The 22,409-nt window shown below is 41.1% G+C and overlaps 1 protein-coding gene across 2 annotated transcripts; it reads left to right on the top strand.

Moving 5' to 3' along the window:
- Positions 1-607: 607 nt before the first annotated feature.
- upb1 (ureidopropionase, beta) lies at positions 608-21,112 on the top strand. 2 transcript variants are annotated; one of them, XM_088337003.1, is made up of 11 exons: positions 608-628; positions 1,376-1,634; positions 6,311-6,482; positions 8,671-8,758; positions 9,437-9,531; positions 11,076-11,234; positions 13,623-13,792; positions 15,796-15,877; positions 16,639-16,681; positions 18,561-18,715; positions 20,856-21,112. In XM_088337003.1, the coding sequence occupies exons 2-11, from the start codon at positions 1,531-1,533 to the stop codon at positions 20,937-20,939; spliced, it is 1,152 nt and encodes a 383-aa protein (XP_088193129.1). In that variant the 5' UTR covers positions 608-628; positions 1,376-1,530; the 3' UTR covers positions 20,940-21,112. The 2 variants fall into 2 exon arrangements, with proteins under 2 accessions (XP_088193129.1, XP_088193131.1); XM_088337005.1 differs by lacking the exons at positions 608-628; positions 8,671-8,758; positions 9,437-9,531 and having other exon boundaries at positions 653-1,634.
- Positions 21,113-22,409: the final 1,297 nt, after the last annotated feature.

Here is a 22,409-nt window from a genome sequence, read left to right as displayed (position 1 = left end):
GCTACCGGTATCCTGATTCTGTTGCCTGTATCGATCCCCGATCCAAGTTCCCTTCTCCTGTCCCGGCTACCGGTATCCTGATTCTTTTCCCTGTATCGATCCCCGATCCAAGCTCCCTTCTCCTGTCCCAGCTACCCGTATCCTGATTCTGTTTCCTGTGTCGATCCCCGATCCAAGCTCCAATTTCCTGACCCGGCTACCGGTATACTGATTCCGTTTTGTTGTTTTTCTGTAAACATCATTCTTGTCTAGGCTACAATGACCTCGCCCCACAGCTCAGCCAGTGAATATCTTTTGTATTTTAATATAATTTGTATTTCATTGTAAAAAATCCGTTACTGTCAAATATGTTCCGCAGGGTTCAGTACTTGCCCCCCTTCTTTTCAGCATTTACATGCTTCCATGAGGTGATATGCGTCAATTCATTCAGAAACGGGTCCAGAAAAAGAGGTCGGCAACAGGTATCAGGCAGGAAACGGGTCGATGGCCGGGACGGATGAGCAAAAGCAGAAAGGGGTCCAGAAAAAGGTCGGCAACAGGTATCAGGCAGGAAACAGGGCAAATACAGGTCAATGGCCAGGACGGAGGAGTCAAACAGAAACCAGTCCAGAGAAGAGGTCGGCAACAGGTATCAGGTTTTTCTTTCTGCCACTTTCTTTCTTTTGGTCTTCCTCTCACACTTTCTCACTATCTTTCTCTCACTCTTTTTCTGTCATTTTCTCTGTCCCTTTTTTTTTTCCTGTCTCTCTTACTCTTTTTCTTTACCTCTTTCTCATGCTCCCTCTTTTTCTTAGTCCCTTTCCCCCCTCTCATTCTTATGATATTTCTCTTTCTCACTATCTTTGTTTTTCTTTCTGCCACGTTCTTTCTTTTGATCTTTCTCTCTCTGTCTTTTTCTCACTCTTTTTCTGTCTTTTTCTCTCCTTTTTTCTTTGTCTCTCTTTCTTACTCCCTTTCTTTATCTCTTTCACATGCTCCCTCTTTTTCATTTTTCGCTTAGTCCCTTTCCCTTCTCTCATTCTTATGATCTCTCTTTTTCTCACTATCTTTCTTTGTTTTTCTTTCGGCCACTTTCTCTTTTGATCTTTCACTCTTTTTCTGTCTTTTTCTCTGTCTCTGTTTTCCTTCTTTTTCTCTCTTTCTTACTCCCTTTCTTTCTCTTCTGCAGGCTCCCTCTTTTTCTTTCTTTTTTTCTCTCGGTCCCTTTCTTTTCTCTCATTCTTATGATCTTTCTCACTATCTTTCCTTGTTTTTCTTTCTGCCACTTTCTTTCTTTTGATCTTTCTTTGTCAGTCTTTTCCTCACTCTTTCTGCCTTTTTCTCCTCCTTTTTCTGTCTTTTTATCCTCCTCATTCTTTCTTTCTTTCTCTTAAAGCGACGCGCCGAAAGGAGGTCGAGGCCCCCGACGGAGCCTACCTACCGCGCGAGAAGCGGGACGGGAGGCGTGTCGGTCGGAGGCGGAGCCGACCGCGAGTCAGAAAACTCCTCGGGACATTCCCGATCGCGGAGCGGCCCGAAGGATCCTCGGAAATGTCCGCGGGTCAGTTTGAATCCCTGGAGAAAAGCTTGGAGACCTACATCCCCCAAGATGAGCTGAAGGAGGTCAAGCGCATCCTGTTTGGAAAGGAGACCGAGTGAGTTCAAACGCTTGGCTTTTTTTTTTTCAAGTCATTTTCATTTCTATAGCCCTTAATCACAAACTATAATTGCCAACTATTATTAGATATATAGATACTTGATTCATCCCCGTAGGGAAATTCACACTTCCAGCAGTATCCCTGTGTTGTTTATTAAGAGATGAACAGGATGGCCTCGGGGTGTTGTGTTGTAGTTTAGCCACAGCGGAGTGGATGACGTCACACGCTAGGCCACATGTGGCCCGTGGGCCAGATCAGGCCCGCTAAGGGATTGAATCCGGCCCGCGAGACAACGCTCAGAGAAGCGCAAGAGAAAAAGAAGCTGCAGGTTGAAATAGGTACACTTGATGTTGCCAAAGCCAGGTGCCTCGAACAAAGACACTCTACTTGTATTGATTTCTCTCTCTCTTTCTTTTTCGCCCCTTTTCTCCCACTCTGTCTCTTTCACTCTCTGTGTCTCTCTTTTTCTCTTCCTTTGTTGCTCTTTCTTTCTCTCTGTGTGTCTTTTTAACTTCTTTTGCTCTAACTTCCTTTTTTCCTTTTCTCTCTTTCTCTCTTCCTACCCTTGGCGCTTTTTTTTCTCTTTTCTCTTTTCTCTTTCTGTCTTTCTATTTCTCTTTGGATTTCTTTCTTCCTCTCCTTTTCTCATGACTTTTCTTTTTATCTCTTTTGTTTCTCACGCTCTCTCCCTCTCTTTTGTTGTCCCGCCCTCTCTCCTTTTCCTTCTCTCTTTCTCTTATTTCTTTATCTCTCTTTTTCTTTCTCTTTAATCGACTAGTCCGGCCCCCGACAGAATGTTTGTTCTATCTTGTGGCCGCCGATTTCAAATGAGTTTGACACCCTTGCGCTAGTCCAAAAGTTCGACGTCCCTGCGGCAGATGGAAATCTGTGCCCAGGGTTACACCGCCTCCTGTTCACGTAGAAAGCCAGTTTACAGACTATGATGACAGCATCCCCTGATCTAAAATCTACATGAGGGCAAATAATACACATATTATCAACATAAATTATAGATTTTTCATATGCTTTAGAGTAGAAGTGTGTTTTAAGCTTGGATTGAAACATTTCCTCTGAGGTTGCAGATCGGATATCAGGGGGAAGAGCATTCCACAGCACCAAGGCCCCCAATGGAAAACACTGTCGGATTTCTTCTTGGCTCTTGGGATTACTAGTAGACCAGCGTTTTCCTCCTTTTCCTGTCGGCTCGGCAGCGGCATCAGGGAAAAGGATACCTGACGCCGTTACTTCTTCTAGTGCTTTACTGAGTGCGGAAGGTCAACAGCGTCATGTTTTTCCTTTCCCTCATGTCGGTCTTAGATCAGGGGATGGTGTCATAATAGTCTGTGGTCTGCACAGCCCTGTGAGACGACTTGTGGTCAAGGGCCAAACAAATAAACCCGATTTGACTTTGTAAAGTGGCAGGAGAGGTCTGAGATCATGAGATAGAACCTCCTGTGCGGAGTTTGCATGTTCTCCCCGTGCCTGCGGGGGTTTCCTCCCACATTTCAAAACACGCATGTCAGGTGGATTGGCCGAACCGAAATCTCCCTAGGTGTGAACGAGCGAGCGAATGGTCTGTCCCGGGTGTCCTCTGCCCACTGCCCGAAGATAGCCGGGATGGGCTCCGGCACCCCCGCGGCCCTACTGAGGATAAGCGGTGCAGATCATGGATGGATGGACTTTGTAAAGTAACATAGCCGACACCGGTGGTCAGTTATTGATTCCGATGTTTGAGGAGGACTTTGCTCGTGGTGCAGCAGGGTGATCATTACCCTCATGTAGAGCGCTTAACAGCACAAGGTCAACAACAAAAAAATGTTTCATGTGAGAAGAATGCTACAAGACAAAAAGAAAATATTTCTCTAATAACCAAAATCATCTCGAAAACAAGAAGAGAATGATCTTATCTCGGTAGATGTTTTATACCCAAATTTAATGTCATTAAAGGGACTTTGTGTATTATTTGGCGCCCCCTTGAGGTCGAAGGAAATATTTTCCGGGGGTCTCTCACCTTTTCAAGTGTCGAGCTACTTTGAGTTACTCATTGGTGCAAAGGGCACACGGTTAGATAAACATTTCTAAATTTCCAACTTCGCAAGATAGCTTGCTAAATAGCTAAAAATGTAGCTCGGTAGTTAGCTAGAAAGGGAAACAGGTAAAAAAAAACCTGAGCAGGAGAAAGATAGCTAGCTAATACAGTTAAAAAACAACTGAATAAGAAAAATTTCCATCTTTCAGTATTGGGGAAAATGTAAAAAGCTCTCTAGTTAGCTTGCTAATAGCTAAAAAGGTAGCTCGGTAGTTAGCTAGAAAGGTAAAAAAATAATAAGGAGCTAGATAACTAGCTAAAAAGCTTGCTAATCGCTAAAAAGATAATATGTTCGTTAGTTAGAAGGGTAAAACACTAAAAAGGAGCTAGATAACGAGCTAAACGAGTAAAAAGCCATCTACAGAGTCTGATAGGAAGCTACAAACAAATCTAAATAGCTAGCTAGAAAGGAGGCCAACATTTAGCTTGCTAATGAGTAAAAAAGATCAAATGTTAGCTCAAAAGCACTGGAAAAAAATGTAAAACATAAAAGGCTAACTAGCTTGTTAAATAGCTAAAAAGATAGCTCGGTAGTTAGCTAGAAAGGTAAACAGGTAACAAACACTGAAAGGGAGAAAGATAGCTAGCTCATACAGGAAAAAAAGACAACTGAATAAGAAAGATTTTCATCTTTCAGCATTAGGGAAAATGTAAAAAAACTTGCTAGTTAGCTTGCTAATGGCTAAAAAGGTAATTTGGTAATTAGTTAGGGTAAAAAACGAATACAAAGCTAAATAACTAGCTAAAAAAGCTTGCTAATAGCTAAAAAGATAACTAGTTTGTTAGTTAGAAGGGTAAAACACTAATAAGGAGCTAGATAACGATCTAAACGAGTAAAAAGCCATCTAAAGAGTCTGATAAAAACCTACAAACAAAGCTAAATAGCTAGCTAGAAAGGAGGCCAATATTTAGCTTGCTAACAAGTCAAAAAGATCAAATGTTAGCTCAAAATCATAGGAAAGAAATGTAAAAAAAAACAAGCTAAATAGCTTGCTAAATCGATAAAAATGTAGCTTGAAAGTTCAAAAACCAAAATGGAGCTAAAAAGCGAGCTAAACGAGTAAAAAGTCATCTAAATAGCTGGATATAAAGAAAAAAAATAAAGCTAGCTAGCTAGCTAGAAAGGAGGCCAACGTTTAGCTTGCTAACTAGTAAAAAACGATAAAATATTAGCTCAAAATCATAGGAAAGAAATGTAAAAAAACAAGCTAAATAGCTTGCTAAATCGCTAAAAATGTAGCTTGAAAGGTCAAAAACCAAAATGAAGCTAAAAAGCGAGCTAAACGAGTAAAAAGCCATCTAAATAGCTGGATATAAAGCAAGAAAATAAAGCTAGATAGCTAGCTAGAAAGGAGGCCAACATTTAGCTTGCTAACTTGTTAAAAAAGGTCAAATGTTAGCAAGATAGCATGCACAAAATGTAAAAAGCTAGCTAGGTAGCTTGCTAAATATCTAAAAAGCTAGCCTGATAGTTAGCTAGAAAGGTAAAACATAATAGGGAGCTGGATAGCGAGACTCCACTAGAGGGCGCCGCTCTGATTGTCCACCATCTTGCTGCTACCCCTAAAAACAATGGTGCGCTTTGGTCATTTGAAGTCTCCATAGTTTGTCATCTTCCTTGCGTTTTGTAACACTCGATTTTGGTCGGACTACACGATACAGTGACATCTAGTGGTCAAATAGGACACGGTGTCCCTTTGTTGATAACATACGCACACGTTCTCTTATCCCAGTGGTGTTAAACATACAAACATTTTCTTTTTTTTCTTTAAATCATGTCTTTTCTTTCTTTCCCTTTTCTCTTTTTCTCCATTCTCCTTTGTTTTGCTTTTCCTTTTATTCCCGTTTTCCTCTTTGCCCCTTTTTCTTATTTCTTCTTCTTCCCTATTTTTATTCCTTTTTTTTCAAAACAAAAAAATCCCTTTTTTGTCTTTCTTTGTGTGTATTTTTTTCTTTTTTCTCTTTAAATCATATCTTTTCTTTCTTTCCCTTTTTTTCTTTCTCTCCATTCTCCTTTTTTTTTGCTTTTCCTTTTATTCCCGTTTTCCTCTTTGCCCTTTTTCTTATTTCTTCTTCCCTATTTTTTATTCCTTTTTCTTTGAAGAAAAAAAATCCCTTTTTGGCTTTCTTTGTATGTTTTTTTTTTCTTTTGTCTTTAAATTATGTCTTTTATTTCTTTCCCTTTTCTCTTTTCTCCATTCTCCTTTTTTTCCCCGTTTTCCTTTTTGGCCCTTTTTTTATTTCTTCTTCCCTATTTTTTTTTTATTTTTATTTTAAGAAAAAAAAATCCCTTTTTGTCTTTCTTTGTGATATGCTGAGGAAAAATGTGAAGAAAATGGCTCACTTTCAGTCTCGGTCGTTCGGAGTCTTCATTTTTGCTTGCAGTACACGTGACGGCGACATCTAGTGGGCAAATATTAAACACTGTCCCTTTAAGAAGAATGTTTTTATCAGCGCTGCGTTTGGCCCATCATCGCCCGGATCCTAGCTTCAGCAGTCACTCGCTCGATCGACTTTGATCCGAAGGAGCCGGGAATCGAACCCGTGACCTACCCGCTGACGGCCATTTGTGCTCTCCGTTTAGGAAGCTGGAGTTGCCTTCGGGTGCTTTCGAGGCCGCGGGAGAAAGCGACTTCGAGCTGAAAGGTTTCGCCTTCCGGGCCGGCCCGGAGCAACTGAGAGCCCCCCGGAAGGTCCGAGTGGGTCTCCTTCAGAACCGGGTGGTCCTGCCCACCGACGCTCCGGTCCTGGACCAGGTCTGGGTCACAAAAAACCGCAGTGCCCCCGGAACCAGGGCCGTAGCCGGACCTGGGCCTCAGGGGGGGGCAGATCCAACACATCACAGTTGCCGGTCTTTTTCAAATGAAATCCGAGAAAAATCCAGTTTTTTTCTGGTATCTTGTAGTTTATAGGTTGTTCTATTGAAATGTTTTGTTGTTGTCTTGCAGGAATTCCACTTTCAAAGTTGAAATGAGTTTCAAGTTGAGGGCTGAGTGAATTTTTTGGGAATTCTTATTGAGTAGAATAGAGGAGATGTTTCACAGAAATTCATTTCTTTTGTGCTGAATATGACATTATCATAAGTACGAGTCATATACTTTTTTAGTTTGTATTTCTTCTTTTTTTCTCTTTTCTTTTCCCTTCTAGCTGTTTACTTCTTTTTCGCATCTGTATTCTTCCGTTTTCCTTTATTTTTTCCCTAGCTGTTGACTTTTTTTCGCTTTTTCTTCTTTTTTACTGCTTAATTTTTTTTCATTTCTTCATATATTTTTTTTTTTGGTTTATTATCTCTTCTGCTGTTTTTCCTCTCCTTTTTCATAGCTTTTTCTTTTTTCTTGCTTTTTCCTCTTTTTCTTGTTGTTTCAGTCTTGTTTTTGTATCCTTTTCTTTTCCTTTCTAGCTGTTTACTTCTTCTTCGCATCTGTATTCTTCCGTTTATCTAATTTTTTTAATTAATTTGCCTAGCTGTTGATTTTTTTAATCGCTTTTTCTTCTTTTTTTTTACTGCTTATCTTCCTACTTTTTTTTACTTGTTTTTCATTTCTTTATATTTTTTGTTTCATTTTTTTATTGCTTTATAATCTCTTCTGTTTTTTTTTATCTCCTTTTCACTTTGTTTTTTCATAGCTTTTTCTTTTTTTTCCTCTTTTTCTAGTTGTTTCAGTCTTGTTTGTTTTATTCATTTTTTTCCCCCTCTAGCCTTTTACTTCTTTTTTCTGTTTTTGTTCTGTTTTCCTTTATTTTATTTTTTCCCTAGATGTTAAAATTGTATTACTTTGTCTTCTTTTTCTTATTTTTTCCTGCTTGTTATCTTCCTATTTTTTACTTTTTTAAAATTTCTTTATCTTTTTGTTTTGTATTTTTCTTGCTTTATTATCTCTTCTGCTTTTTTTCTCTCCTTTTTTCATAGCTTTTTCTTTTTCTCGCTTTTTCCTTTTTCTTGTTGTTTCAGTCTTCTTTTTCTTATTCTTTTCTTTTCCTCTCTAGCTGTTAACTTCTTTTTCGCCACTGTTTTCTTATTTTGTTCTGTTTTCCTTTATTTTATATTTGTATTTTTTTTCCTAGCTGTTGAATTTTTTTTAATTGCTTTTTCTTCTTGTTCATATTTTTCCTGCTTATTATCTCCCTTTTTTTTTTTTTTACTTTGTTTTCATTTTTTTCTTTATATTTTTTGTTTCTTTTTTTTTTTGCTTTATTATTGTCAGGACCAGGACAGGAAACAGAACCCACTTGCGTAACGTTACTCACAATTTATGGGGAGAAGAGAGAGGAGCGCACACTCGATCCGGAGATCGTTGGTCGTAGAAGTAGATTGATCGGAACGAGGAAGTGGTCAAAATCAAACGGATCGTGGCGAGGGCAAAACAGGAGCAAAACACAGGGAAAAGAACGGAGATTCACAGGGCTTGGCAAAACAGGAGCAAAAACACAGGACAAAACGGAGATTCCCAGGGCGAGAGCAAAACAAGAGCAAAAAACATTGACAAAATTAGAGAGTTTAGCAGACGCTCCGACAAAAGGCGACTCACAGGACAGCGTTTAAGTAGTCACAGGGAGCAATCTGTCAACGCGTTTCAGCCGGTGTCCATGGGCGGGGCCAATTGGGCACCGTGGCAACCGTGACAATTATCTCTTCTGCTTTTTTCCTCTCCTCTTCGTTTTCTTTTTTCATACCTTTTTCCTTTTTTCGCTTTTCCTCTTTTTCTTATTGTTTTGGACTTCTTTTTTTTTTTCATTCTTTGATTTATTTTTCCTTGAGTTTTTTTATTTCTTTTCCTTACTTTATTATCTTTTTTTTTCTCATTTTTTTGTCCTATTGCCTCTGCCCTTTATTTTATTCGTCGGTGCTTGTCGCTACCGCGTCCAGATTCCTTCGGGCGGGCACTGACCGCCTCTACCCACCCCTGTTAACGCCCCTGCCTGAGGCCAGTCTTTTCCCCACAGGTCAAGGCCATGCACAAACGGGTGGCTGAGATGGTGGAGGCAGCGGCCATGTGCGGCGTCAACATTGTCTGCTTTCAAGAAACCTGGAGTAAGTCCTCCCATACTTATGCCATATCGGTATCGGCATTTTTTTCACGATTAAGTCTCACGCAGCCGAGACACTTTCTCTGCTCCTACTCCTCCCTGCTTGAGGGATGAATGAGCTCTTATCGTAACATGAGTTTGTCAATCAAGCGTGTGTGTTTGTGACGAAAGACGGCATCAAAAGCACGCTAAAGTGGAAGTGATGAGCTCTTATCATAACATGAATTTGTAAATCAAGCATTTGTGAAGGAGAGAAAGCATCAAAAGCACGCTAAAGTGGAAGTGATGAGCTCTTATCATAACATGAGTTTGTCAATCAAGCGTGTGTGTTTGTGAGGGAGAGAAAGCATCAAAAGCGCGCTAAAGTGGAAAGGATGAGCTCTTATCATAACATGAATTTGTAAAACAAGCATTTGTGAAGGAGAGAAAGCATGAAAAAGCATGCTAAAGTGGAAGTGATGAGCTCTTATCATAACATGTGTTTGTCAATCAAGCATTTGTGATGGAGAGAAAGCATCAAAAGCAGGCTAAAGTGGAAAGGATGAGCTTTTATCATAACATGAGTTGCAATTCGGAGTCCTTATCTGCTCCAAATATCGGTTAATACGAATCATCGGTATCAGCACTGAAAAAGCTCTATCGATCTTGGGAAAATAAAGGCCTGGTGTGTTTGCGTCCGCAGCCATGCCCTTCGCCTTCTGCACCCGCGAGAAAGAACCCTGGACGGAATTTGCCGAATCTGCCGAGAACGGAATCACCACGCGATTCTGCCAGGAGGTGAAGGAATCCTCCCTAAAAGTAGTCCCATTCGGGATTCCGAATACGCTCGGAGTAAGGAGAGGAGACATCAATGCATTTGGAACTAGTGAGGAGAACAGGAGAGGATTCGTCCCTCGGATAAGAAATTCCGACCTGTTCTAATCTGGTTCCTTTGTTTCTTCTTGGATCTTGTTGCATTGAAATGTCAAGATTTTCAAGTTGCTTTGTAGAAAAAAAGTGGAAATTTTAAAATATTATGAATATACTGAACCAAAGGACTCTCCTTCTTTACTTTGTTTTTCCTTTTTTAATCATATTTTTTTCTTCTTTTCTTTTATCTGAACTTTTTTTTTCCTTTTTTTAAGTATTTTTCCCTGCTTGCCTTGTTCTTCTTTTTCTCCCTTTTCTTTTGTTTCTTTTTTTCTGAACTTTTTCATTCTTTTTTCTTTCCTTTTTCCCCTTTTTAATTAGTTTTTTTCCTACTGGCTTTCTTCTTCATTTTATCCTTTCCCCTTTTTCTTTGGTTATTTTTCTCTAGCTTTTTTTCATCATTTATCGTCCTGTTTTCTTTTTATGGGTTTTTATTCTTCTTTTGTTTCTTTTTTTTCCAGCTTTCTACTTTTTCTTGCCTTTTCCTTAATTTGTCTGTTTTTTTCCATCTTATTTTCTCTTTTTCATTTTGTTTGTTTTTTTTTCTCCTCAGCGCGTACTTACCGTATTTTTTTTCCTTGCTTGATTATTTTTTCTCCTTCTCCTTTTTTCTTTTATTCTTTTCATTTTTTCCCCCCCCAGCTTTTTTCATCTTTTTTTCTCTCCTGTTTTCTTTTTCTGGGGTTTTTCCTTCTATTGTTTCTTTTTTCCCGGCTTTTTCTTGCCTTTTCCTCTTTTTCTTAATTTGTCTGTTTTTTTCTTCTTATTTTCTCTTTTTCATTTTTTTTTCTCCCCAGCGCTTACTTACCGTATTTTTTTTCCTTGCTTGATTCTTTTTTTCTCCTTCTCCTTATTTCTTTTATTCTTTTCCCCCAGCTTTTTTTTCATCTTTTTTTCTCTCCTGTTTTCCTTTTCTGGGTTTTTTCCCTCTATTGTTTCTTTTTTCCCCAGCTTTTTCTTGCCTTTTCCTCTTTTTCTTATTTTTTTTTTCTTATTATTTTCTCTTTTTCATTTTACTTTTTTTTTTTTTCTTGCTTGATTATTTTTTTTCTTCTTTTTCCTTTTTGATGATATTGTTATCACTATTGTTTGCCCTTTTTACATTTTGGCAGATTTTTCTCACAAATACATCCAGTTTTCTTTGGGTGGGTAAAGCGTGGGTAAAGCCCCTCCCTGGTAACACCCCTGATGCCAGGTTCATTTGTGTTCGTTTCTGGTTTTTGTGACTTTGCTCTGTGCATTTTCCAGATCCAAGTTTGTTTTTTCTTTTTTTTAGCGTGGCATTTTGTTACTTTCTTTGCTCCCTGGTTTGTTTGCTACTTTGTTCCCGGTTTTTGTTCAAATATACCGTCCTCCTGCCTGCAGTTCCTGCCTCCTCCACTGGGGTGAATGTTGGGCTTTCTCCCTTTCAGTTGGCCAAAAAATACAACATGGTGATCATTTCCCCCATCTTGGAGCGAGAGGAGATGCGGGACACCATATGGAACACGGCCGTGGTCGTCTCCAACTCTGGACACGTCCTGGGGAAGAGCCGGAAGAATCATATCCCCAGAATCGGAGATTTTAACGAGGTCAGCGCGATTTTTTTTCTAGAAAATCACGATTGCTGGGGGTCTGCAATATTTTTCAAGCCGAGAAATGGCTAGATAGCTAGCTATAAAGAACGCCAAAATTTCGCCTGATAACTAGCAAAAAGGGGAAATGTTAGCTAGCTAGCATGCCAACAATTGTAAAAAGCTAGCTAGATAGCTTGCTAAATAGCTAAAAAGGGAGCTTGATAGTTAGCTAGAAAGGTAAACAGATAGAAAGCAAAAAGAGGGTTTGGTAGCTAGCTCAAAGGGTTAGCTAAAAAGCTTAAAACAAAGCTAGATAGCTAGCTAGAAAGGAGGCCAACATTTAGCCTGATAACAAGCAAAAAGGGGAAATGTTAGCTAGCTAGCATGCAAACAATTGTGAAAAGCTAGCTAGATAGCTTGCTAAATAGCTAAAAAGGGAGCTTAATAGTTAGCTAGAAAGGTAAACAGATACAAAGCAAAAAGAGGGTTTGGTAGCTAGCTCAAAGGGTTAGCTAAAAAGCTAAAACAAAGCTAGATAGCTAGCTAGAAAGGAGGCCAACATTTAGCCTGATAACAAGCAAAAAGGGGAAATGTTAGCTAGCTAGCATGCAAACAATTGTGAAAAGCTAGCTAGATAGCTTGCTAAATAGCTAAAAAAGGGAGCTTAATAGTTAGCTAGAAAGGTAAACAGAAAGCAAAAAGAGGGGTTGGTAGCTAGCTTAAAGGGTAAAAAAAGCCTTCGAAATAGTCAGATGAAAAGCTTAAAACATACCCTCGCAGTCAGCTTTCCTTTTTTTTGGTAACCTTAATTTTATTGTGCTTTTTTAAAAAATGTTAAACTTTCCTTTTTTTATTTACAGTCGCCGTGACTGAAATGTGGTGGGCTTAAAAACCTCACAGAAGAGTAAAAGCTATCTAAATAGTCAAATGAAAAGCTTCAGACAAAGCTAGCTAGCTAGCTAAAAAGGAGGCCAAGATTTAGCCTGATAACTAGCAAAAAGGTGAAATGTTAGCTAGCTAGCATGCAAACAATTGTAAAAAGCTAGCTAGATAGCATGCTAAATAGCTAAAAAGGGAGCTTAATAGTTAGCTAGAAAGGTAAACGGATACAAAGCAAAAAGAGGGTTTGGTAGCTAGCTCAAAGGGTTAGCTAAAAAGCTTAAAACATAGCTAGATAGCTAGCTAGAAAGGACGCCAACGTTTAGCCTGATAACTAGCAAAAAGATGAAATGTTAGCTAGCTATCATGCAAACAAATGTAAAAAGCTAGCTAGCTTGCTAAATAGCCAAAATGGTAGCTTGATAGTCAACTAGAAAGGTAAACAGATAAAAAAATAAAAGGGAGCTAGCTAAAAGGGTATAAAGCTAACTATATAGCCAGATGCAAAGCTAATAAACTAAATGCTAGCTAGAAAGGACGCCAACGTTTAGCCTGATAACTAGCAAAAAGGCGAAATGTTAGCTAGCTAGCTAGCATGCAAACAAATGTAAAAAGCTAGCTAGCTTGCTAAATAGCCAAAATGGTAGCTTGATAGTCAGCTAGAAAGGTAAACCTTTAAAAAATACTAGCATGCTCGAAATGCTTTTTGCATGTTCTCCCCGTGCTTGCGGGGCTTTTATTCCACTTCATTGGTTTTTTTTTTACCCTACGCTTACTTATTTCTTCTTATTTCCTTTTTTCATTTCATTCGTTTGTTTTTTCTCCCCAGCTTTTTTCATTTTTTTTCTCTCATGTTTTACTCTTATGTTTTTTTTTTCCTTCTTTTGTTTCTTTTTTTGCAGCTTTTTACTTTTTCTTTATCTGTTTGTTTTTTTCTTATTATTTTCTTTTTTCACTTCATTCATTTGTTATTTCTCCCTAGCGCTTACTTACTTTTTTTTCTTTTCCCCCCAGCTTTTTTTCATCTTTTTTTCTCTCCTATTTTCCTTTTCTGGGTTTTTTCCGTCTTTTGTTTTTTTTTCTGGCTTTTTCTTGCCTTTTCCTCTTTTTTGTAATTTGTTTGGGTTTTTTTTCTTCTTATTTTCACTTCTTATTTTTCACTTCATTCATTTGTTTTTTTCCCCCAGCGCTTACTTATTTTTTTTTCTCTTGCTTGATTATTTTTTCTTCTTTTCCTTTTTTCTTTTCATTCTTCCCCCCCCCCCAGCTTTTTTCATCTTTTTTTCTCTCTTGTTTTCCTTTTCTGTTTTTTTTTCCTTCTTTTGTTTCTTTTTTCCTGGCTTTTCTTGCCTTTTCCTCTTTTTCTTAATTTGATTGTTTTTTTTTCTTATTATTTTCTCTTTTTCACTTCATTTGTTTTTTTGTTTTTCTCCCCAGCGCTTACTTATTTCTTTTATTTCCTTTTTTTTTAATTTCATTCGTCTGTTTTTTTCTCCCCGGCGCTTACTTATTTTTTTTTTCCAGTCGACGTACTACATGGAAGGCGACACGGGCCACACGGTCTTCCAGACCCCGTTCGGGAAACTGGCCGTCAACATCTGCTACGGACGCCATCATCCTCTCAACTGGTTCCTCTTCGCTCTCAACGGAGCCGAGATCATCTTTAACCCCTCCGCCACCGTGGGGGCCCTCAGGTCAGCGCCGGGGGCCCGCGGGCCCACCTTTTTATACCGGGGGGTCTCAGAGTCCACAGAAACTAGGGTCCGGGTCAGGTGAGGTCCCCCAATGGGTTTTTCCTGCAAAATACAGCCCTGGTGAAAACGTGCCGCTCTTCTTAAAGGGACAGTGTTTTGTATTTGGCCAGCGGATGTCGCTCTTGACTACGGAGACTGAAAGGGAGCAAAAAACTCCCTTTTTTGTCACGTTTTCACTCGAAAGAGAAAAAGAAGGGGAAAAAGTTTTTGGGAAAAAAGGAATAAAAGAGAGAAGAAGAAGAAGAAATAAGAAAATAAAGGAAAAAAGGGGGTCAGGTTAAGCCCCCAATGGGCTTTTCCCCACAAATTACAGATTTTGTTTCCTGTATCAATCCCCGATCCAAGCTGCAATCTTCTGTCCTGGCTAGCAGTATCCTGACTCTGTTTCCTGTATCGATCCCCGATCCAAGTTCCCTTCTCCTGTCCTGGCTACCGGTATCCTGATTCCGTTTCCAGTATCGATCGAAGCTCCATTCTCCTGTCCCGGCTGTCCGTGTCCTGATTCTGTTCCCTGTATCGATCCCCGATCCAAGTTCCCTTCTCCTGTCCCGGCTACCGGTATCCTGATTCCATTTCCAGTATCGATCCCCGATCCAAGCTCCGTTCTCCTGTCCCAGCTACCCGTATCCTGATTCTGTTTCCTGTATCGATCCCCGATCCAATCTCCTGTCCCGGCTACCCGTATCCTGATTCTGTTTCCTGTATCGATACCCTATCGAAGCTCCATTCTCCTGTCCCGGCTACCCGTATCCTGATTCTATTTCCTGTATCGATCCCCGATCCGAGCTCCGTTCTCCTGTCCCGGCTACCCGTATCCTGATTCTGTTTCCTGTATCGATCCCCGATCCGAGCTCCGTTCTCCTGTCCCGGCTACCAGTATCCTGACTCTGTTTCCTGTATCGATCCCCGATCCAAGCTCCGTTCTCCTGTCCCGGCTACCAGTATCCTGACTCTGTTTCCTGTATCGATCCCCGATCCAAGTTCCCTTCTCCTGTCCTGGCTACCGGTATCCTGATTCCGTTTCCAGTATCGATCGAAGCTCCATTCTCCTGTCCCGGCTATCCGTGTCCTGATTCTGTTCCCTGTATCGATCCCCGATCCAAGTTCCCTTCTCCTGTCCCGGCTACCGGTATCCTGATTCCGTTTCCAGTATTGATCCCCGATCCAAGCTCCGTTCTCCTGTCCCAGCTACCCGTATCCTGATTCTGTTTCCTGTATCGATCCCCGATCCAATCTCCTGTCCCGGCTACCCGTATCCTGATTCTGTTTCCTGTATCGATACCCTATCGAAGCTCCATTCTCCTGTCCCGGCTACCCGTATCCTGATTCTATTTCCTGTATCGATCCCCGATCCGAGCTCCGTTCTCCTGTCCCGGCTACCCGTATCCTGATTCTGTTTCCTGTATCGATCCCCGATCCGAGCTCCGTTCTCCTGTCCCGGCTACCAGTATCCTGACTCTGTTTCCTGTATCGATCCCCGATCCAAGTTCCCTTCTCCTGTCCTGGCTACCGGTATCCTGATTCCGTTTCCAGTATCGATCGAAGCTCCATTCTCCTGTCCCGGCTATCCGTGTCCTGATTCTGTTCCCTGTATCGATCCCCGATCCAAGTTCCCTTCTCCTGTCCCGGCTACCGGTATCCTGATTCCGTTTCCAGTATCGATCCCCGATCCAAGCTCCGTTCTCCTGTCCCAGCTACCCGTATCCTGATTCTGTTTCCTGTATCGATCCCCGATCCAATCTCCTGACCCGGCTACCCGTATCCTGCCCAATTCCGTTCCCTGCATCGATCCCCGATACCTGGCTTCCTGCCTGTCCCGGCGACCTGACTTGTTCCGATCTCAGACTGGAGTGCCACGCCCAATTTTGTTGTGACAATATGTTCAACCCATTTTGTAACAATGACAATAAAGCTCTATTCTATTCTATTCTATTCTATTCTAGCGAGCCCATGTGGCCGATCGAGGCGAGGAACGCAGCCGTGGCCAACCACTGTTTCACCTGCGCCGTCAATCGCGTCGGAACGGTAACTTTTCACTTTCTGATGTGTCATGCTGAAGGCTACAAGCTAATGAGTCGCCGCTAACGAGTCATGCTCAAAGCTGCATGCTAACGAGACATGCTAACAATCATGCTTATGGCTACACGCTAACAAGTCATGCTAACAATCATGCTTAGGGCTACACGCTAACAAGTCATGCTAACAATCATGCTTAGGGCTACACGCTAACAAATTATGCTAACAATCATGCTTAGGGCTACATGCTAACCAGTTATGCTAACAATCCTGCTTATGGCTACATGCTAACCAGTTATGCTAACAATCATGCTTATGGCTACACGCTAACAAGTTATTCTAAAAGCGACACACTAACGAGTCGCCGCTAACGAGTCATGCTCGAAGCTGCACGCTAACAAGTTATGCTAACGGCTACATGCTAACAAGTAGGTGCTCATGTGTCATGCTGAAGGCTACAAGCTAACCGTTCATGCCAACAGCTACATGCTAACCAGTAGATGCTAAGGAGTCATGCCTGATGGCGACATACTAATGCGTCATGCTAATGGGTACTTTGGCTAATGGTCACATTTCATTTCACGGTTGACGTTTGAGGATTTGATCACATCTATGAAATAAGCCTCTCTCTCTCGCTCTCTCTTTCTGTTTCTCTCTGTCTTTCTCTCTTTTTTTTCTCTCTCTCTCTTTCTGTTTCTCTTTTTCTTTCTCTTTCTTTTTCTCTCTCTCTCTCTCCTCGGTTGTGAAAAATCCTCTTTTGATTTCTGCAGGAGCATTTCAAAAGCGAATTTACGTCCGGGGACGGGCAAAAAGGTGAGACCCTGCCAGCGTTTCATACTCCGATCCAATGCAGTGTTTGTCAACATGTCCAAAGTCCGGCCCGGGGGCCAGTTACGGCCCGGGTTTACATTTTTACAGGCTCGCTGATGCAGTCATAAAATTCATAACATGTGACCCGTCAGTAATGTTGACCTCAGTATAAAATGAATTTGTACACACGAAAAAAAAAACAATTTCACCAGATGACGGCTTTTTGACCACTTTACTCTTGGCATTCTGTGAGAATTTAAGCCCACCCCGTTTCCGTCATGGCGGCTGTCAATAAAAAGGAAAGTTGCACACTAAAAAATAAGCACAATCAAAATTAAGTTACAAAAAAAAAAAAAAAAAGGAAAGCTGACTCTGAGGGCCACCGCTCCCAGGGCAATTGGAAATTGGAGTATTTTTTCGCGCGTGTTGTATTTGCCAAGAGACTGTGGTTGTTTTAAGACCAAACATACCCACTACAAAAAACTGGAAACGAACTGGAAGCTGTTTTAACGACCTAGTCAAATGAAAATGCTACAAAAGCGAGCTATGAAAATAACAGCCACAGACTCTGCCAAAAACAAAGAAGAACCTAGAAAAGTTGGGACGCCCCTGCGTTAGACCTACTCTTTTATTCCAATCGTGTTTGAAAATCGCAACCCTGACTTCGTGTCTAATGCCGTCGGAAACCAGTGCCCAAAAAGTACAGCGTAGCAGCAAGATACCAAACAAACATGGTGGCGACTTCTTGGTAGGGGTTCCGTGATGTCAAATTTCTCCACCTAGGATTTTTTTTTAAATTCAATTTAACATCGGTATTGTAGTTGATGTATTTTTGCCTAGTATTGAAATGGATTTTTTGTACTGCTAAGAGGCAATAAATATGACATACTGTCCCTTTAATCTTGAATGTCAATGCAAATATGACATTTCATTTGGACTCTTACCCATGATATACTTATTACATCGTAAGCGGACAGTTCAAACAAATGATGTACCGGTACTGAGTTGCACCTAATATTGACAACATTTGGACTTCTCCAATTTGCTACTGCTGCTAAAGGACATCCATGTCTGTGTTGGAATGCTAAATTTGACTTCTGGATTGCAGCGTGTCCTAACAAATACAATGCATTCAATACTTCACGATCTACCGTTAGATCGCCGTCTACATCCACGACTAATTTTGTGTTTTCACAATCTACTGGTAGGACTTCGGTGATCCACCGGTAGATCGCCATCTACATCTGCAGCTAATTCTGTATTTTGATGCATTCAATACTTTCTCGCGATCTACCAGTAGGACTTCAGTGATCCACCGGTAGATCGCCGTCTACATCTGCGGCTAATTTTGTGTTTTTATGCATTCAATACTTTCTCGCGATCTACCAGTAGATCACGTCTACATCCACTGCTAATCTTGTGTTTTTACAATCTACCGGTAGGACTTCAGTGATCCACTGGTAGATAGCCGTCTATATCCGCGGCTTATTTTGTGTTTTTATGCATTCAATACTTTCTCACGTTCTACTGGTAGGACTTCAGTGATCCACCGGTAGATCACTGTCTACATGCACCACTGATTTTGTGTTTTTAGACATTCAATACTTTCTCACGATCTACTGGTAGGACGTCAGTGATCTACGAGTAGATCGCCGTCTACATCCGCGACTAATTTTGTGTTTTTAGACATTCAATACTTTCTCACGATCTACCAGTAGGACGTCAGTGATCCACCGGTAGATCGCCGTCTACATCCACCACTAATTTTGTGTTTTTATGCATTCAATACTTTCTCGCGATCTACCGGTAGGACTTCAGTGATCTACCGGTAGATCACCGTCTACATCCACAGCTAATTTTGTGTTTTTCCGGGCGCGCGCAGCTCACCACGACTTCGGCCACTTCTACGGGTCCAGTTACGTGGCGGCCCCCGACGGAAGCCGGACCCCGGGGCTCTCCAGAACCCGCGACGGACTATTGGTGGTGGAAATGGATCTCAACCTGAACCGGCAAATTAGCGACAAATGGAGTTTCAAGGTCAAAAATGGTGGAAAAATTCTTACCCCGTTGGAAGCAAATGGCGCTGGTTTTAAAGTCCCAGTGTGTCGTATTTGACCACTAGAAGGCGCTGTTTGTCTCATGCGAAGGAAAACAGAGGAACTGACAGGATGCCGGACAAACATGGCGGCGACCTTAGGTTGGGATTCCACTCTAAAAGAAATACAAATTTTCTCCTCCTACCATTTTGTGTGAGAAACCAAAGAGATAAAAAGAGAAATAGTGAGAGAGGGGGAAAGAAAGAGAAAGAATGAAATCCAAAGAGAAATAGAAGGAGGGAGGCAGAGAAAGAGAGAAGGAGAAAGCAAGAGAGAGAGAGAAGAGAAAAAAAGAGAGCAAAAGAAGGTAAAAAGACAGAGACAAAGAGAAACAAAGAGAGAAAATGAGAGAGGGATAGAGAGAGAGAAAAAGGGAGAGAGAGAAATACAAGTCCAGTGTCTTTGTTCAAGGCACTCGGCTCTGTCAACATCAAGTGGACATATCTAAACCTGCAGCTCATTTTTCTCTTGCACTTCTCTGAGTGTTATCTCGCGGGCCGAATTCAATCCCTCAGCGGGCCTGATTTGGCCCGCGGGCCGCCGATTCGGCACCCCTGACCTAAAGGGACAGTGTGTAATATTTAGTGCATCCTAGTAGTACAAAATCTTCCATTCAGTAAAAAGAAACAGTGATTTGATGCATTAAAAAAATAAAGAATTGTATTTCCATTACATTGTTGAATCCCTACCTAAGGGACCCGCCATTTTTGTTTGGCATCTTGCTGCCACGCTGTGCTCTGGGGCACTGGACTAGTAAGTTTTAGAGAAAGAGAGAGGAAGAAAAAAAGATCAAACGAAGGGGAAGGAAAGAGAGAGCGATCAACAGATAGGGAGAACAAGGGAGACGGAGTAACAGTGAGAGAAAAAGTGAGAGCAGAAGAGATATAGGAATGGAGAGAAAATAAAGTGAAAAAAGAATAAGAGAAGTGAAAATAAAGTGAAAAAAGAGAAAGATAAAAAGAATAAGAGAAGTGAAACGACAGAAAGAAAGAGTCAGCAGGAAAAAAAGAGACAAAGTGAGGTGAGGGAGAGAGAGAGAGAGAGAGAGAGAGAGGTCGAAAAAGGAAAGAGGGTGAGAAAGAAAGAGAAAAATAGAAAGAATTAAAGAGTAAATTAGAAAGAGAAAATAGAAAGAGAGCAAGACAGAGAAAAAGAAAGACTTAGAGAGTGAGAGAGAAAGAGAGGGAGGGAAAGAGATAGCGATAAACAGATAGGGAGAACAAGGGAGACAGAGTAACAGTGAGAGAAAAAGAGAGAGCGGAATAGAGATGAATGGAGAAGAAGGGGGAAAAGAATACAGAGAATGAAAAAAGAAAGATAAAAAGAAGAGGAGAAGCGAAACAACAGAGAAAGAAAGTAAAAGAGTGAGCAGGGGAAAAGAGACGGGGAGAGAGAGGGATCAAAAAGGGGGAGAGAAAGAGAAGTTGAGAAGGAAAGAGAAAAATAGAAAGAAAGATAATTACCACCTAAGTTACAGAGAGAGGAAATAGAAAGAGTTGGAGAGTGAGAGAGAACTAGAGAAAAGAGAGAAAAAGGAGAGAGTGAACAGGAGAAAGAAAAAGAGAGGGAGAAAAAAATAAAAACTAATAAATTAAGAGAGAAACAAAGAAATACGACCACAATCGTTTTGCAAGTGTTAACTGGCTTTGGGTGACATCCGTTAGAAATATTTAGAACAGCTCATTTTCTTCTTGCGCTTCTCTCACTCTTGTCTTGGGGGCCAGATTCAAACCATTGGTGGGCCTGATCTGGCCCGCGGGCCAGCTGTTTGACAGCCTAGCCTTGAGACAGTACAGTGCCATCTAGTGGTCAAATATGGCGCACTGAGGCTTTAAATGAGAATGTTCTTACTTTGCTTGGATCCCTAATAGGGTCACAATTTCCTGTGGTGTGTCTTGGGCAAGTACAGCCCGGTGTCGCCCATCCTTCTCCAGGCCAAAAAATGTTTCCGACAATATTGAAAAAAATTGAAAACGATACTCAAAAAGAGCAAAATGTTCTGCCAATGGGGTAACAATTCATTTGGGGACAGTTTTGGGGGGTTGCTGAAGATTTCTTCTTCTCTTTTTTTTTTCCCGTAGATGACCGGGCGTTACCCCGAGTATGCCGAGGCGCTCACGCAGGCCGTCAAACCCGACTTCCGGCCGAAAATAGTCAAAGAATAGATGAAAGCTACAACTCCACCTTTTCCCCGAGGTCTGTTGCGTTTCACATGAAATGGAAAAGTTCAACTTCCAAATATTTTACTCGCTGACGCCACCTTCTGGCTGAAAGCAGCATTGCGGCCTCTCTAGGACACGCTTGAATAAATTCTTTTAACAGGGTTAATACAGCTTAAGGTGTTGTGGTTTATTGGAGTCGAGCTTGACATAATGAGAACACATTAGTTTAAGACGGGAAATTCCAGGCTTGTTTCTCCGGAGTTTAGATGTCAGCGAGTGTTATTAATAAAAACCCTCGCTTGGTTTGGATTAGCTCGCGAAATAACAACATTCCCCTGGCAAGCTGATAGGAGTTTAGGCGTCAGGCCGACCCCGACGATTTTCTCGGAAATTGTGTAACTTTGGAGAATCGAAAGAGGACGAGAACATTCTGAAAAAACATCGGCTGGCGAGGTGCGAGGGGACGCGCCAAGAATGTTTTTGCTCAAGAGGGTATAAAAAAGCTGATTGTCTCTTAGACGAATGAGAACTCTGTTTTGGACTCTGACGAACGAAAGAAACGGCTTCTCCCTCTCCCGTCAAAACTTCGGTGTACTTTTGTGCATATTTTGGGGCATATTTCTTGGGATGCTCGAAATATTACAAAGGCCGGTTAAATTTAAGACTGAGTCGACAAAAAAAACACTGGATGAATTTGAGGCCATTTTAAACAAATGTTTACCTTGATTATTTTGAGATCACGTTTTGGTCCGGTTGAACATTTTCCATCTAAAAAAACATTCGTTTTCGACACGGAAAACAAGAAATGAAACGAGTGCACTGCATTAAAGAGAGGATAACTGGGGCCGTGTATTGTGAGATTTTAGGGGAAACAACCTCCTTCCCTCAGTCAGAACATTGAAGATGGATCGTGGCCGGGTCTTCCGACACGACAGCAATAACAGCTAGGAAAACTAAGGAGTGGCTCCGAGAGAAGCATATCGAGGTTCTACCATGGCCCAACCAGTCTCCAGACCTGAACCCAATCGAAAATCTTTGGAGGGAGCTCAAACTCCGTGCTTCTCAGCGAAGGCCCAGAGACCTGACTGATCTAGAGAAGATCTGTGTGGAGGAGTGGGCCAAAATCCCCCTTTTAATGTGTGCAAATCTAGTAAAAAACTACAGGAAACGTTTTACTTTTGTAATAGCAAACAAAGGCTACTCTACCAAAAATTAAAATTCATTTTCTCAGGTGTTCAAATACTTAATTGCAGCTATTTCACACAAATAAATCGTTCGAAAAATCATGGATTGTGATTTCTGGATTTTTGTTTTTAGTTTATCTCCCTCACAGTGGACGTGCACCTACCATGAAAATTTCAGACCCCTCCATGATTTCTGAGTAGAAGAAATAGCAAAACAGCAGGGTGTTCAAATACTTATTTTCTTTACTGTATATACCACACAGTGTAAAATTGATTATAAACATACATA

This window comes from Urocampus carinirostris, chromosome 5, assembly GCF_059441175.1.
Source record: "Urocampus carinirostris isolate Australia breed hairy pipefish chromosome 5, RoL_Ucar_1.0, whole genome shotgun sequence".
In the NCBI taxonomy this organism is placed as follows: Eukaryota; Metazoa; Chordata; class Actinopteri; order Syngnathiformes; family Syngnathidae; genus Urocampus; species Urocampus carinirostris.
The sequence above is the reverse complement of the archived record's forward strand: the minus strand, read 5'-3'. Positions and strand labels throughout refer to the sequence as shown.